We start from the raw sequence: 15,312 nt of genomic DNA, 5'->3' as shown, positions 1-15,312 counted from the left end.
TTATTTCCTACTCTCCCTTATTTTTGAAACTTGTATTGCTTACTCGCTGGAATCTCTTGATAGATAGAGGAATATTCTTATAGGTCTTCTCTCCTCCTTGCCATTACTTTTCTATTCCTATTACTTACTGTGAGTATGACTGTAATTTTTCAATTCATCTACTGAATTATACACTTCTATGACATTATTTTTAATTTCAAAGAGCCCTTTTTTGGTTCTATGATTTTATATAATTGTATAGAATTCTGTTTTTGTTTTATATACCATATATCTTTTACATCTTTCAAATATTATTGCTAATAGTGGTAGGGGAGCTGTCAGGTCTCTTGGTTATCTACTTTCATGATATCATGAACTTCTTCCTCACAGCACTTAGCTCAGTAGTGATTTACAATTTTCTTTGTCATTTCTGTCCATCTCCCTCACCAAAGTGCCTGTCGCACATCACCCAGGTCCTAACTGTTGTTCTTCATTTTTTCTCCAGTGTCTCCAGATCCTGATTGAAGGTGGCCTTGAAATATACACTCCTTAACCTCTCTGAGTCTACACTTCTGTGTCTCCTCTCTCTGAGTCTCTCTCTCTGTGTCTGTACAAAGGGATCACATGTTGGGTGCCTCATGGGTTTGCTTTTTTTTTAATTAATTAATTAATTTATTTATTGGCTGCACCAGGTCTTCATTGTGGCATGAGGGATCTAGTTCCCTGACCAGGGATCGAACCCGGGCCCCTGCATTGGGAGCTCAGAGTCTTAGCCTCTGGACCACCAGGGAAGTCCCCTCGTGGGTTTGCTTTGAGGAATAAATTTGACCCACTATGTAAATCACATGGCATTATTGCTTTAATTCTTATTAAGTGTTCCTCTATTCATAGTTACCATCATTGCAATGACTATAGCATTTAGATTTTTTCCATTCTTTGCTTTTATAAACCACAATTCAAGAAACATCCTTGAATATATATTTTTGAGAACATGTGTGATTATCTTCGCAGGATAAATTTCTGAAAGAGAAATTTCTATGTCATAATGTAAACATATTGAAGGCAACCCTCCTGCACTGTTGGTGGGAATGTAAATCGGTACATCCACTAGGGAGAACAGTATGGAGGTTGATTAAAAAAGTAAACATACAAGTACCATGTGACCCAGCAATCCCAATCCTGGGCCTAGATCCGGAGAAAACCATAGTTTTAAGAGACATGGGCACCCCAACGATCATGGCAGCACTATGTACAATAGCCAAGACATGGAAGCAACCTAAGTGTATAAGGACAGATGAATGCATAATGAAGATAGGATACATATACACAATGGAATATTACTCAGCCATAAAAAGGATGAAATAATGCCATTTCCAGCCACAAGGAAGGAAGCGAAACAGGAAAAGACAAGTCTCCTATGATATCACTTACAGGTGGAATCTAAAAATGGATACAAATGAACTTCTTTACAAAAGAGAAACAGCCTCACAGACTTAGAAAAGAAACTTACAGTTACCAAAAGGGAAAGGTGGTGGGCAGGGAAAAATGAGCAGGTTGAGATGAACATATACACACTACTATTTATAAAATAATCAACAAGGACCCACTGTATAGCACAAGGAACCCTACTCAACACTCTATAATAACCTATATGGGAAGAGAACCCAAAAAAGGACATATATACGTCTATGCATAAGTGAGTCAAGTTGCTGTACACCTAAGAAAACAAAACACCCCGCAACATTGTAAATTACCTATACACCAATACAAAATTAAAAAAAAATTTAAATGTAAATATACTGAAATTGAGACGTTTTGCATAGTGACCTTTAAAATTTTTGTACCAGTTTTCAATCCCATCAATCTTTATGACAGTATATTCTCCCTAAATTCCTGTCAATACTCTCCTCATACTATTATCTTTGCCAAGATGATAGATTTTAATTTATTCCCATTCCTTACACCACATCTACATTTTTCTTTACATTTATTTGTTATATATTTGTTTGACATTTGCATTTCTTATTTTCCAAATTGTTTTCTAATACACTTTAATTATGTTTTGTTTGGGATTTAGTTATTTTAAACACTGAATTCAGGAAGGACAAAGCAGCCTCCAACATCAGAAGCTGGTCTGACGTTTACCTTAGGCCTCAGTGTTGCCAGAAGCTGGGCTGGTGCTCACCACGCAGCCGTGTTCTTCTGCTGTTGGGCATATGTCACCTCACAGAACATCAACATCAGACAAGGACACCTGAGACCATGATACAGTGAGACAAAACAAGACCACAACATCATTTCGTCCAAGCACAGACCAAACAAGGCAGCACTATGCACCTCACAATGTATCAAACCTCTCCCTGTGCTGATACCAGCGACCACGGCTTCTTTCCAATCACAGCTGCATCCTCACTCTAGTCTTTCCTCCTTTCAGGGAAGATTCACCGACATGCCCGGTCACAGAATTGCCCCCACTTCCTGACAACACCCAATCTAGAGTGAGCCCCTCCTCCATACACCCTCCTCCAGATCACCCAGCCAGACCCCACTTCCTGTATATGTTCTATCTAGATAGGTAGTCTATCTAACACCTCACACTAAGACACCATGGTCCCCGATGGTGTGTCATCTCCCTCGCTGCATCCAGTAATAAATCCAACTTGTTTGCCCACAGATGTTCTCCTGGTGGTCTTTGGCTGAAAAACATTGCTACCTGTTTGTCAATGTTTTTGTCTTTGAGTTTGATAGGGGCATGTGTTAGTATCTTTGTGAATGTCTGGTTGACATAGAGAAAATTTATGATTTTTTAGTGGTTTTTCTTCTTTGGGTCATACAACTCTTCATTCCCCAAATGTAAAAAATTCAAGTGTTTTTTTGTCTAGGAGAGAGGGGTCCAAGGGTGAAGGGAAACAGAATTGACTGAATTCGGGGGGAACGAATAGCAGGAGCAGTCAGTAAAGAATTCTAAGCTGGTGGATTCTAAGGTTTACATCTCCTGCTTTATCACTTTACAAGTATGTACAGGTCCTGCAAGGTATTTGATATATGCTGTGTTCAGTGAATACTTTCTCTTGGGCTAAGTGAAGACTTCAGTGTCTGCTTATATTTACCAGGTTAATGAAAAGAACAGCAAGAGCTCAAGGTTATAAAGACAAGAATTAGCTCCAGCGATGGGCAGTTTTGAACACATATGACCTTAAGGTGATAAACCACGGTGTCCTTAATGTCTGAACACTCTAGTTGTTAAAATACATGTTAATGAAACTTTCTGCGCATGCTGCATTTTAAGGATATATCTAAGACCCACATAGACAAATCCATGATTTCCATGTGAAGGTTATTTTAGTATGCATCAACTTATGAGTCACACAGTATCTTTTTGGGGGAAGAGACTGGAAATTAAGAACATTATAGATATGCAATGCCCAATAGGCTAGCTACTAGCCACATATTTAATGTTATTTAAACTAAATAACATTAAGGTGCTCAGCACAGTAGCCACTTTTGAGGTGCTAAATAGCGACCTGTAGCTAGTGGCTACCTGATTTTGACAGTACAGGTGTAGAACAATTCCTTCACCACAGAACATTCTATTGGACAGGACTGCTCTTCATGTTTTCTGGGCCTCAAGTCAGATATAATGGACCCATGAAAGGGCCAATATTATTTCTCTTAGAGATGATGTCAGATTTCTGTCTGGGATATGAATACATACTTAGCTGGTGTGTAACAAAACCAAACTTGGTTATGAGTGGGTACGGTGCCTTCAGGCACAAACTGTTTCCAGGTTCAAAGGGGAAACACCTGTCCCCCTACCTCCCTTCCCGGACTGAGGACACTCTCTGGGATCAATTTCCAAGGGGTGAATTCTCTCCTAGGGGAGCCCAGGGGCAGAGCCCTCAGCTAAGTGTGGGGAGGCAGGGAGTCCAGCTCAGGGAGAGGGATTCTCCAAAACGAAGAGGAGGCAAAGGCAAGGGTCAGTTAGGAGACTTTCCCAGGTTTATTCGAACAGCAGTTCTCAGAGTGTGACCTGTGGAACCCTTGAAGTCACTGAGACCCTTTCATGAGATCCATGAGGTGAAACCTACTTTCATAGCATTACTAAGATATTATTTGACTTTCCATTATGTTGACATTTGCTTTGAGGTATAACTTAGCAGTGATGGAGACTACTGTAGCAAACTGCAATATAATTATTTTCACCACAACTTACTTGCAGAAAAAAAAAACCAGGTTTGCTTTAAAATATTCTGGTTGATGCATTACAAATTTTTATCTTTCCTTAATAAGCTATAATGGAAAAGAAATTGAAAAAGAATGTATATACACATGTATAGCTGAATCACTTTGCTGTACAGCAGAAATTAACACAACACTGTAAATCAACTATACCTCATTAAAAAAAACTTTAAAAAATACATAAAAATTCTTTTGTTTCCTAAATCATCCTTAAATCCACTTTTTTTTTTTTGGCCACGTCCCACAGCATGTGGGATCTTAGTTCCCTGAACAGGGATTGAACCCTTGAACCCAGGCCATGGCAGTGACAGCTCTGAGTCCTAACCACTGGACTGCCAGGGAACTCCCTTAAATCCATTTTAAAAGTATCTTCTAAGATGACATGGGAAGTACCCATCAAGCCCTTCTGCTACATTCCAAAGTACTATGTCCCAAGGAAAATAATTTGTGTGACCTGAACTACCCTCTTCTTCATGGAATACAATGTTTACTTGAAAAAATGAATGACACTGGAAGATCTATATAACTTAGTGAAACAACGTATTACTTTTTAAAAATCTTACCTTAGTCCAAGAGACATTCAATGTGCAAAATAGGGTTATGGAGTTTAACGTAACAGAATAGGAAACAGTTAATAATATTGTTTCAGGTCCACTTTGAAAATAACCTTTGAGAAACTACCACTTGTGTAGTTTTCGTTTTGTATCAAAGACTAACATCCATGACTGTCTGAAAAGGTTTTTAAAAATACTACTCCTACATATGTGTGGGCCTTTTTATTTTCATAGACTTCAATCAAAAGAACGGATTCATTGAAGAAGCAAACATGAACATCCAGGGGTCTTCTAATGAGACAGACAAGAAAGAGAAAGACTTACAAAAATATAAAAATCTGAAAAGCTCCACTTTTCCCACTACCGTGTTTATTTTGGGAAGTAGTTATTTTTCATATTAAATCATGGGTTATTAATATTATTCTAAATAAATTAATTTAAAAATTTAAACTCTATTATTTCTGCTTTGGAAAGTACCGATAGAGGTATCCACATAAAATTATCTGTGGGGTCGTCACTAGTTTGTAAGACTGTATAAATATTCTGACCACAATGTGAAAATCGCTGACTACACAGTCCCTGGGCCAGGACTCAGGGAGACACTGTGACAAAGAGCTCTCGGTGCAGGAGGGGAGGGATCAGGCAAAGTCCCAGGTCCCGGGAGGGGCAGGCTCTCAGGCTCTCAGGGTGTCAGGCGGTCTCTGGGGCGGGGACGCCCCGTGGTGGGGATCCCCAGTCTCCCGGAGTTTCACTTTCTCTCTCACAACCTGTGTCGGGCCCTCCTGCCTGGACACTCGTGACGCGTCCCCACTTCTCACTCCCATTGCGTGTCCGGTTTCTGGAGAAGCCAATCAGCGTCCCCGCGGTTCCCGGTTATAAAGTCTCCACCGACCCGCCGCACTTAGTTTCTCCCCAAACCCGGAGAATGCAAGTCATGGCACCGCGAGCCCTCCTTCTGCTCCTCTCCGGGGCCCTGGCTCTGACCGAGACCTGGGCGGGTGAGTGCGGGGTCGGGAGGGAACGGCCTCTGCGGGGAGGAGCGAGGAGACCCCGGGGGTCGGGGGTCAGGACTCCCAGGGAACGAGCCACGCCGCCGCCCCCGGCCCAGACCCGCCCCCTCACCCCGGTCCCCGCCTGTCCCTCCCTTGCTTCCCGCCCCCTCTTCTCTCCCCCCGAGGTGCCGGCCCTTCTCCGACCTTCACACCTTTTACGTCTCACGAGCCCCTCGCCCCCTCCCCCCTGCCGGCCCCGTCACCTCGGACCCGGGGACCCGCGCCGGGAGGAGGGTCGGACCGGGTCTCACCGCTCCCCGCCCCCAGGCTCCCACTCCCTGAGGTATTTCTACACCGGGGTGTCCCGGCCCCGCCGCTGGGAGCCCCGCTTCATCACCGTCGGCTACGTGGACGACACGCAGTTCGTGCGGTTCGACAGCGACGCCCCGAATCCGAGGATGGAGCCGCGGGCGCCGTGGGTGGAGCAGGAGGGGCCGGAGTACTGGGATGAGGAGACGCGGATCTCCAAGGAAAACGCACAGCTTTACCGAGTGGACCTGAACACCCTGCGCGGCTACTACAACCAGAGCGAGGCCGGTGAGCGACGCGGGCCCGGGTCCGGGTCACGACCCCCATCCCCAGGGACGGGCCGGCGTCGCCCCGAGTCTCCGGGTCCGAGGGCAACCCCAACATTGCGGGACCCGCCCGGCCCCGCGACTCGGGAGGAAACGGCGGGACTTTACACGGTTTCATTTTCAGTTTGGATTTAATCGCTGCGGCTGATCGGGACGGGGTCAGGGTCTCACACCATCCAGGAGATGTACGGCTGCGACGTGGGGCCGGACGGTCGCCTCCTCCGCGGGTACAGACAGTTAGCCTACGACGGCGCCGATTACATCGCCCTGAACGAGGACCTGAGCTCCTGGACCGCGGCCGACGCGGCGGCTCTGATCACCAAGCGCAAGTTTGAGAAGGCCGGTGATGCGGAGCGCCACAGAGCCTACCTGGATGGGGCATGCGTAGAGGCGCTCCGCAGATACCTGGAGAACGGGAAGGACACGCTGCAGCGCGCAGGTACGAGGGGCCGCGGGGCCTCCCTGGTGTCCCCTCGGGCTGGAGCTGGCTTCCCACAAGGGGAGGAAATGGGGTCCCTGTGGGAACACTGCCCCAACTTCTTGTTGGGAGAGGGAGGAATCCGCCCAGGTTTTCGTATTCTGTACGAGACAGTGACTCGCCGGTGGCCTCACTTCTCTGAAAGACAGTGAAGGAATCCAGTCTCTTTGGGGAAGAAACAGGAAACCATCCCTGAAATAACTGACCAGCGGCGCCCTTTGACCCTGACCCCCATCTTGTGAACCATGACTTTCTCTCTCAAGCCTCTTCTCAGCCTGAGAACATCTTAGGAGGCCTGACTCCAGCTTTTCTGAGTCATTCAGCCTCCACCAAAGTCAGGACCATTGCTCTGTATTCTCCCCTTTACATGGAGCCTCCTACCTTGGCTTTCATCCTTATCATAGAACTTGCCAAGGACTGGGAGATCTTCCCAGACCCCGGAGTCCAGGCTGGTGTCTGGTGTTTGTGCTTGTTATTTTCAAACCCATTGTGCTGTTCATTCTCAGGATGGTCACGTGATGCTGCTTCAGTGGCCCATGAAGGTAACACTAAGTGTGAATTTTCTGATTCTTCCTCCTCAGACCCTCCAAAGACACACGTGACCCACCACCCCATCTCTGACCATGAGGTCACCCTGAGGTGCTGGGCCCTGGGCTTCTACCCTAAGGAGATCTCACTGACCTGGCAGCGTGGTGGGGAGGATCAGACCCAGGACATGGAGCTTGTGGAGACCAGGCCTTCAGGGGATGGAACCTTCCAGAAGTGGGTGGCCCTGGTGGTGCCTTCTGGAGAGGAGCAGAGATACACATGCCATGTGCAGCACGAGGGGCTCCAGGAGCCCCTCACCCTGAGATGGGGTAAGGAGGGACATGTGGGGTGGAGCTTCCTCTCAGATAAAGCAGGAGCCCTTCTGGACACGTTCAGCAAGGTCGGGATTCAGGCCTGAGGTCAGGGCCCCTTCCCTTTCCTCCACAGAACCTACTCAGCCCACCGTCCCCATCATGGGCCTCATTGTTGGCCTGGTTCTCTTGGTGGTCACTGGAGCCGTGGTGGCTGGAGCTGTGATCTGGAGGAAGAAGCACTCAGGTAGGGAAGGTGGGGAGGGATCTGAGTTTTCTTGTCTCACTGGGGGGTTCAAGCCCAGGTAGACGTTTGCCTGCCTCGTTACTGGAAAGTACCCTACACACACATGTGGAATATGGAGCTGAGTACTAACACTTACCCTTTCATAAAGTACATATGAAAATGAAAGACAGATTTTTCACCTTCATAATTCCAGTTGGGGGCGTGTTTCTCAGTGCTTGCAGGTCAGAGGAGAAGGTGCCTGCTGAGGACAGACTCCCAGGAGGGCAGCTGGTCCAGTCCCCCCACATCTCCTTTCTTTGTCTTCCTGATCCTATCATGGGTTTTGGTTACAGTTCTGGAAAGTTCTCTGTGGTCCAGGACTAGGGGGTTCCTCTAGGATCTCAACTCAGTCTTCTCCCTGGCCTCTCACGTGAGCTTTTCTTCTTACAGATGAGAAAGGAGGGAGCTACGCTCAGGCTGCAAGTATGTGGAGGGGCTGTGATTCCTGAGACCCTTGTGAGGGTGCAGACAGGAGGCCATAGGGGCCTCACCGTCCTAAAGTTCCTTCTCTAGTTTCTCTCCTGTGGGTTCTGACCACGTCCTTGTTTTGTTCTCCCCCAGGCAGTAACAGTGCCCAGGGCTCTGATGTGTCTCTCAGGCATCCTAAGGGTGAGGCTCTGGAGGGTCTAGATTAGGATGGGGGATGGGGCAGAGGGGATGTCCTGGGAGATGGGGATTCTTTGCGTGGGACATTTGAGCAGGTGGGGGGCTGTCAGAAGGTCAGCACTTATGTGACTGCCCTGAATTTGTTCATGATTATTTTCTTCTATAGTTTGAGACAGCTGCCTTGTGGGGACTGAGTGATGCAGGATTCCGCATCCCACCCCTGCACTGTGACTTCAAGATCTTCTGACTTTCTGCAAACGTCATCTGAATGTGTCTATGTTCCTGTTAGCATAAAATGAAGAGGTGGGGAGCCTGGCCCACCACTGCCCACCACGACCCCTCCCCACACTGGCCTGTGTTCTCTTCCTTGATGGCCTTTCCTGACCGAACAGAGGCGGGGCTGGGCCGTCTCCATCTTTGTCTTAACTTCATTTTGCGCTGAAAAGTAATGTCTTTCATATCCTATTGAAAATCAGGATCCGAACTACAGCTCTCCCCCTACTATATAGATGGGTCCTCATCGGTCTTGTCCCCCAGTGTTTGTTTGTTTGGGTCTTTTTCCTAAAACTGTACAAATGTTAGATACTTAATCTTTGGTAATATGATATTACAAAGAAATTGCTTCCTTCTGTTATTGTTCAGCTTAGTCATCTTCATATATGCTTAGTCATTACTAGTTCTGTTATTTCGTTTCCTTCTGTTTTATTTTTTTAATTCATTTCCCTTAGCATTATCAACGTCTTTGTTACTGGCTTCTAAGAACTAATTTATGACTAAGGATGTTAACAATTTGTCATGCAATGTAAATGAAATACCATGTTTTACTGCCATCAATTTACTATGGCGTTTTGTATTTTGGTTGTGTATTAAAATATACTCATGTTGTGCCTTAAAAAAAATCAGGATATGAATTTGTTTTTTGCTATTTATGCCATGAGGGGTTGATGGGATAATAAAGGAGAGGATTCCTAAAGTTTGAGAGAGGAAATAAATGGAAGCACTGAGACCCTTCCAGATTCCGTGTGCTTGCTGTGCTCTGTCTGCTGCAGGTGGGACAGGAGGAGGCTGTGAGGAGCTGAGCGTGGATGTGGCCTGTGCCCACTCCATGCTTACCGCATCGTGGGCTTTGAGGTGGTCACTCCTGGTCACATCTTCTCAGCTCCTTTGTCCTTGTCCCTTCAGTAGAACCTTGTCCCACCAGCAGCTGTGATCTCAGAAGAAGTCACCAGGTCAGCCTCGGCTCAGGCCTGTGTCCAGTCCTCAGCCCCTATCTTTTGGGTGTTATTTGTTGTTTCTTTCTTTCTTTAGAGGTTCTTGCCTGAGTTTGTGTTTTATTCTCCTCTGGGTGTCCCCCACCTCTGACAGCTGGAGGAGTCGTTTGGCCTGTCGTGGTCCCCACAAGGCCCAAGCCTGCCCCTGCACACAGGAGAGTCTGTGGTGTCCAGAGATGGATTTTCAGGTTCAACTAGCTCCTGCCTTCCTTCTAGGATTTGATTGTTCTTTCCATATTTCCCCCAACCTTCTCAAAGGATCCAGATTCTGGAATTAGCAGAAAGGCGGGAAACCATAATGTCTCGTCTTAGGTAAGTTCCTGTCGGAATTCTGCTCTGCTCGCCTACCCACTCTCCCTGCCCTTAGCTCTGGTAATCCCAGTGCTGGCCCCAGTACAAACTCATGGACTTATAAAGCAGAGTCTAATTTAGGTTTATATTTGGTTGGAAAATAGGACCCATAAGTCAAGGATCATTGTTTTCTGAAAAGAAAAATATACTTGTGTGAGGCAGTGCGGAGGAAGGTTGGTTGGGGGGAAGGGGAGAACAGCACTTGTGAGACAAACACCGGCAGCACTGACGTCAATGTGAGTAGATGTTGTGCTGTAGCTGCCACAAAACAGCGTTTGGCCTTAGGTCACATTAGTAAAGATGCTGTCTAGAATAGGGAGGTGCTTTACATTGAACATTCACTCAGCTGATACCGGTTGTGTGCCAGATATATGACACAATGTTTTGCATCTAGGAAATTTCACTGAAGTTAAAACAAAAAAATTGCTGGCCTTGTGGAGCATGTATTCTAGTGGGAAGAGACAGACTATGTGCTATCAGCATAGTAAATAAGGAAAGTGTTCTGTTACTAGGGGATACGTACAATGGAAAAGATGCAGTGGAGAAGGTGATCCAGGGTGTGAGTACGGGGACAGGGAAAATGGGTGTTTTACTAGGGCGGTCAGGGTGGGCCTCACTGGGAAGGTGACCTTTGAGGAGAGATTTGAAGGACATGAGGAATTATCGCTGAGGATGTCTGGAGGAGGTTCTTTCCAGGCAGAGGGAACCTCCAGGCAAATGCACCAGGGCAGAAGCATGTCTGTGTGTCCCAGTTAAAGTGAGGAGGCCAGTATGGCAGGAGCAGAGATTAATTGAGATGGGATCAGAGGTACAGCCAGACCATGTAAGGCCTGGAGGATGCTGGGAGGGTTTTGACTTTTGCTCTGAGTGGGATGGGCGTTATAAGATTGTTTTGAGCAGAAGAGGGACATGGTATGACTTCTTTATTTTTTAATAGGTTTTATCTCTCTTATTTTTTTATTTATTTAAGCTGAGTTGGGTCTTCGTTGCGGCGTGCTGGTTTTCTCTAGTTGTGGCTAGCAGGGACTACCCTTCATTGCAGTGCGTGGGCTCTAGGCGCGTGGGCTTCAGTAGTTTCGGAGTGTGGGCCCAGTAGTTGTGGCTCATGGACTCTAGAGTGCAGGCTCAATAGTTGTGGCGCACAGGCTCAGTTGCTCCGCGGCATGTGGGATCTTCCCGGACCAGGGATCGAACTGTGTCCCCTGCACTGGCAGGCGGATTCGTAACCACTGTGCCAACAGGGAAGTCCCTATTTTTTTTTAATATTTAAATTTTATTGTATAGTTGATTTACAATGTTGTGTTAGTTTCAGGTGTTTAGCAAAGTGATTCAGTTATACATATATTCTTTTTTAGATTCTTTTCTCATATAGGTTATCACAGAATATTGAACAGAGTTCCCTGTGCTATACAGTAGGTCCTTGTTGGTTATCTGTCTTATACATAGTAGTGTGTGTGTGTTCATCCCAACCTCCTGATTTATCCCTCCCCTCCACGTTTCCCCTTTGGTAACCATAAGTTTTTTTCAATATCTGTTAAGTCTGTTTCTGTTTTGTAAATAAGTTTATTTGTACCTTTTAAAAAAAATTAGATTCCACATTTGAGTGATATCATATGGTATTTGTCTTTCTCTGTCCTTACTTCACTTACTATGATAATCTCTAGGGCCATCCATGCTGCTGAAAATGACATTACTTCATTCTTTTTTATGGCTGAGTATATTCCATTGGACTTCACCTTTAAAAGTATCACTTTGGCTGCTGTGCTAAGAACAGAACTGAGAGGCAAGGAGGGAGTGAGGCCATAGGGAAGCAGTGGGAAACTAGTGCAGTGTCCAGGCTGGAGATGGCCGTTGCTTCGACTGGGGTGTGAGCAGTGGATGTAATGGGAAGTAATTAGATTCTGGACACGTCCTGAAGGTGGATTTTACAGCATTTGCTAAAGGATTAAATCTGGGGTATGAGAAAGAGGAATTAAGGAGGACACCCTAAAGTTTGGACTATGTAAGTAAAAAGATGGCATTACTCTCACCAGAGATGGGGAAGACGAAGGAGCAAATTTTGGGGGAGAGGGGGCATTATGGGCATTTGGTTTAAGAGATGTTGGAGCTGAGATTTTGTTAGAAATACAAGCCAGGTAGTTGGATTGGCAGTTGGACAAATGAGTCTGGAGTTTAAGAGCAATGTCTGGGCTGGAGAAATAGATTTGGGAGGCGATGCCACATCATGATATTTAAAGCCTTGAGAACTGATGAGGTCTCCAAGGGAGGGAGTGATGGCTGTAGAAGAGGAAGGACAAGGACTGAACCCTGGACCCCCCAGCGCTATGTGATCGGATCAGATCACACAGCTGAGCAGACTGCGTGGTTCTGACACTGCGTCTAGACGGCACAGAGACCCGGGAGTCTGATCTTTGCTTTGTACAGGAAAGCCCTGGACATCTTTTTAAGATTCAGGAAGTCAGAAAGCATGAAATTCTGGGTTTAGAGCAAGGTTGGTGTTGATGCTGCTGGTCTTCAGATCACACTTTTTAAAAAATTTATTTATTATTTTTGTCTGCATCGGGTCTTAGTTGTGGCATGTGGGATCTTTGCTGAGCATGCAGGATCTTTCGTTGGTGTTCGTGGGCTCTTTTTTTTTTTTTTTTAGAGATTTGATATCTTTTTATTTATTTATTTATTTTGGGCTGTGTTGGGTCTTCGTTTCTGTGCGAGGGCTTTCTCTAGTTGCGGCGAGCGGAGGCCCCTCTTCATCGTGGTGTGCGGGCCTCTCACTGTCGCGGCCTCTCTTGTTGTGGAGCATAACCTCCAGACGCGCAGGCTCAGTAGCTGTGGCGCACGGGCTTAGTTGCTCCGTGGCATGTGGGATCTTCCCAGACCAGGGCTCGAACCCGTGTCCCCTGCATTGGCAGGCAGATTCTCAACCACTGCGCCACCAGGGAAGCCCCTCGTGGGCTCTTTGTTGCAGCGTGCAGGTGTCTCTCTAGTTGTGGCATGCGGGCTTAGTTGCCCCGCCGCACGTGGGGTCTTAGTTCCCCGACCAGGGATTGAACCTGAGTCCCCTGCATTGGAAGGCAGATTCTTTACCACTGGACCACCAGGGAAGTCCCCAGATCACACTTTTAGTAGCAAGAATGTTCGTAGACCGGGATTCCCACATGGCTGTGCATCAGCCTTACGCATAGGACTTGCTGAATAAGCTTTTCCTTGATCTTGTGCCTAATACTCTGAGAAGGTGGTCCTGGGGAGAGGCCTGAGCATTTTGTAAGAAGCCCCACAAGCAATCCTTATGCTCAGCCACTTTGGGAACCACCAAGGTCAGTGACAGAGAGTGGCCAGAGAAGGGTCTTAAATCCACATTTAAAAGTGTTTTTTTTTTTTTTTCAGAAAGAAAAGGGAGTATCTATATTGTCAATTATGAGATGTGATGTTGGGAAATACATGTAGTTCTCTCTACTATGGGGTATAGTCGGGTGGAAGACTTAGGAAGTGGTTCACAGTTCAGCATAATGAAATCCGTGCTCTCTGAAGTTATTCTCCAGACTGAGTTCTCACTCACTCTTGGAACAAACAATAGGATCCAAAAGTTTTCTAATTTAGGCCTAAAGTACCATATATATATGATATGGGGGCTCATATCATTTTGGGAAGGCTACAGAACCAGGCTTGAGGCTCCACGGGAACAGAACCCACAGTGTCCACCCTAGGCCAGGTCCCACATAGGAACATTCGCCCCTGTTGCTGGGCACAGATGTCACTGCTCACACAGTGAGCCCCGCATGCTGGACGTGGACCCTGCGGCGAGGACGGCTGTCACTGCGGTTGCTGACAGCTGGAGGTCGTGTAACTCCCACTCACACCAGCCTTGCCAAATGCATTCTGCTCAGTCCCAGCCTCTCTGTGTCACCACGTCCTGAGCAGAGCCTGAAATGTGGTCTCCTGAGTGGTGAGGCCTGAGCTCCATGCTGTGTCCACCTGCAAGAATGTTCGGGAAAGTGGGTTTTCCTCTTTGATGGAGGAAGGTCGTCTCTGCCTCCTACCAAGACTCTTTTAGTGTGGAATTCTCCTAATCTAGGAATTGTCCTAATCAGGTAAGGGGGTGGTGAGGGATGGAAAAAGGATGTCAAATTTCAATTCTTAGAGCAAAGATCTGAGACTGGAACTGGATCTGGTACATTGTAGGCACTCGGGTTTGGTTGAAAGAACAAGTGACTAATAAATGACATCCAAGGTAGAGATTTACTTGCTTACTACTCTTACTCTGAATTTCTTTGTGAGCTGGTGAGGGATTTTTTCCTTCACGCAACCAATTTTCTGATTCTCAGGCGCCAACTGGGTGTCCTACAATTCAACTCAATTCTGACACGAGCTACCTGGAATTAGCATCAGACCCCACAGGTTTCAGGGCTCAGTCCTGCAGACTTCCTTTACTTCAGAAGCAAGTTGCAAGCCTCAAGTCCCTGTGTTACCTGCACTTCTGTCTGACTTGACTACAAAGCTAGGGGTTCCCCCCAAGTCTGATAATTTGGTAGAACAAGTCATAGAACTCAGGAAAATGCTATGCTTACCATTACAGTCTATAATAAATGACACAAGTGAGCAGCCAGATGAAGAGGTACCTAAGTCGAGGTCTGGAAAGGTCCCGAGTGTAGGAGCCTCAGTCACCGTGGAGTTGAAGTGTGCTACTCTCCCAGCATGTGGATGTGTTCACCAATTTGGAAGGTCTCCAAATTCTGTCATTTTAGGGTTTGTAATGAAAGTTTCATGATGTAGCCATGATTGATTAAATCATTGACCATTACTGATTGACCTCATCCTCCAGCCCCGCTCTCCCCAGAGGTCAAGGAGTGAGGCTGCAAGTTCCAACCCTCTGATCATGGCCTGTTTTTCTGGTGACCAGACCCCATCCTGAAGCTTCTAGGACCTTTCAGCCAAGAGTCATCGCCCTAGCACCCCAAAGATGCTTTTATCACTCAGATAGCCCCTGTCTTTGACCACAGATCCCTTAGAGCAGAAGGACCATAACAGTTAAAAGATGCTGACACATGACTAGAGTCCCATTCAGTCATTAACAAGTAGTCCAGT

The 15,312-nt window shown here is 46.5% G+C and overlaps 1 protein-coding gene across 4 annotated transcripts; it reads left to right on the top strand.

Annotated features, from left to right (window-relative positions):
* Nucleotides 1–5,684: 5,684 nt before the first annotated feature.
* LOC114907189 (BOLA class I histocompatibility antigen, alpha chain BL3-7-like) lies at nucleotides 5,685–9,612 on the top strand. 4 transcript variants are annotated; one of them, XM_029242581.1, is made up of 8 exons: nucleotides 5,685–5,770; nucleotides 6,092–6,361; nucleotides 6,563–6,838; nucleotides 7,459–7,734; nucleotides 7,853–7,963; nucleotides 8,393–8,425; nucleotides 8,564–8,611; nucleotides 8,775–9,612. In XM_029242581.1, the coding sequence occupies exons 1-8, from the start codon at nucleotides 5,698–5,700 to the stop codon at nucleotides 8,777–8,779; spliced, it is 1,092 nt and encodes a 363-aa protein (XP_029098414.1). In that variant the 5' UTR covers nucleotides 5,685–5,697; the 3' UTR covers nucleotides 8,780–9,612. The 4 variants fall into 4 exon arrangements, with proteins under 4 accessions (XP_029098414.1, XP_029098415.1, XP_029098413.1 ...); XM_029242582.1 differs by lacking the exon at nucleotides 8,393–8,425; XM_029242580.1 differs by having other exon boundaries at nucleotides 8,564–9,612.
* The last annotated feature ends 5,700 nt before the right edge of the window (nucleotides 9,613–15,312 follow it).

This window comes from Monodon monoceros, unplaced genomic scaffold (genome assembly GCF_005190385.1).
Source record: "Monodon monoceros isolate NGI ecotype Baffin Bay Population unplaced genomic scaffold, NGI_Narwhal_1 Super_Scaffold_3, whole genome shotgun sequence".
In the NCBI taxonomy this organism is placed as follows: domain Eukaryota; kingdom Metazoa; phylum Chordata; class Mammalia; order Artiodactyla; family Monodontidae; genus Monodon; species Monodon monoceros.
This window is presented reverse-complemented; position numbering and strand designations above follow the sequence as displayed.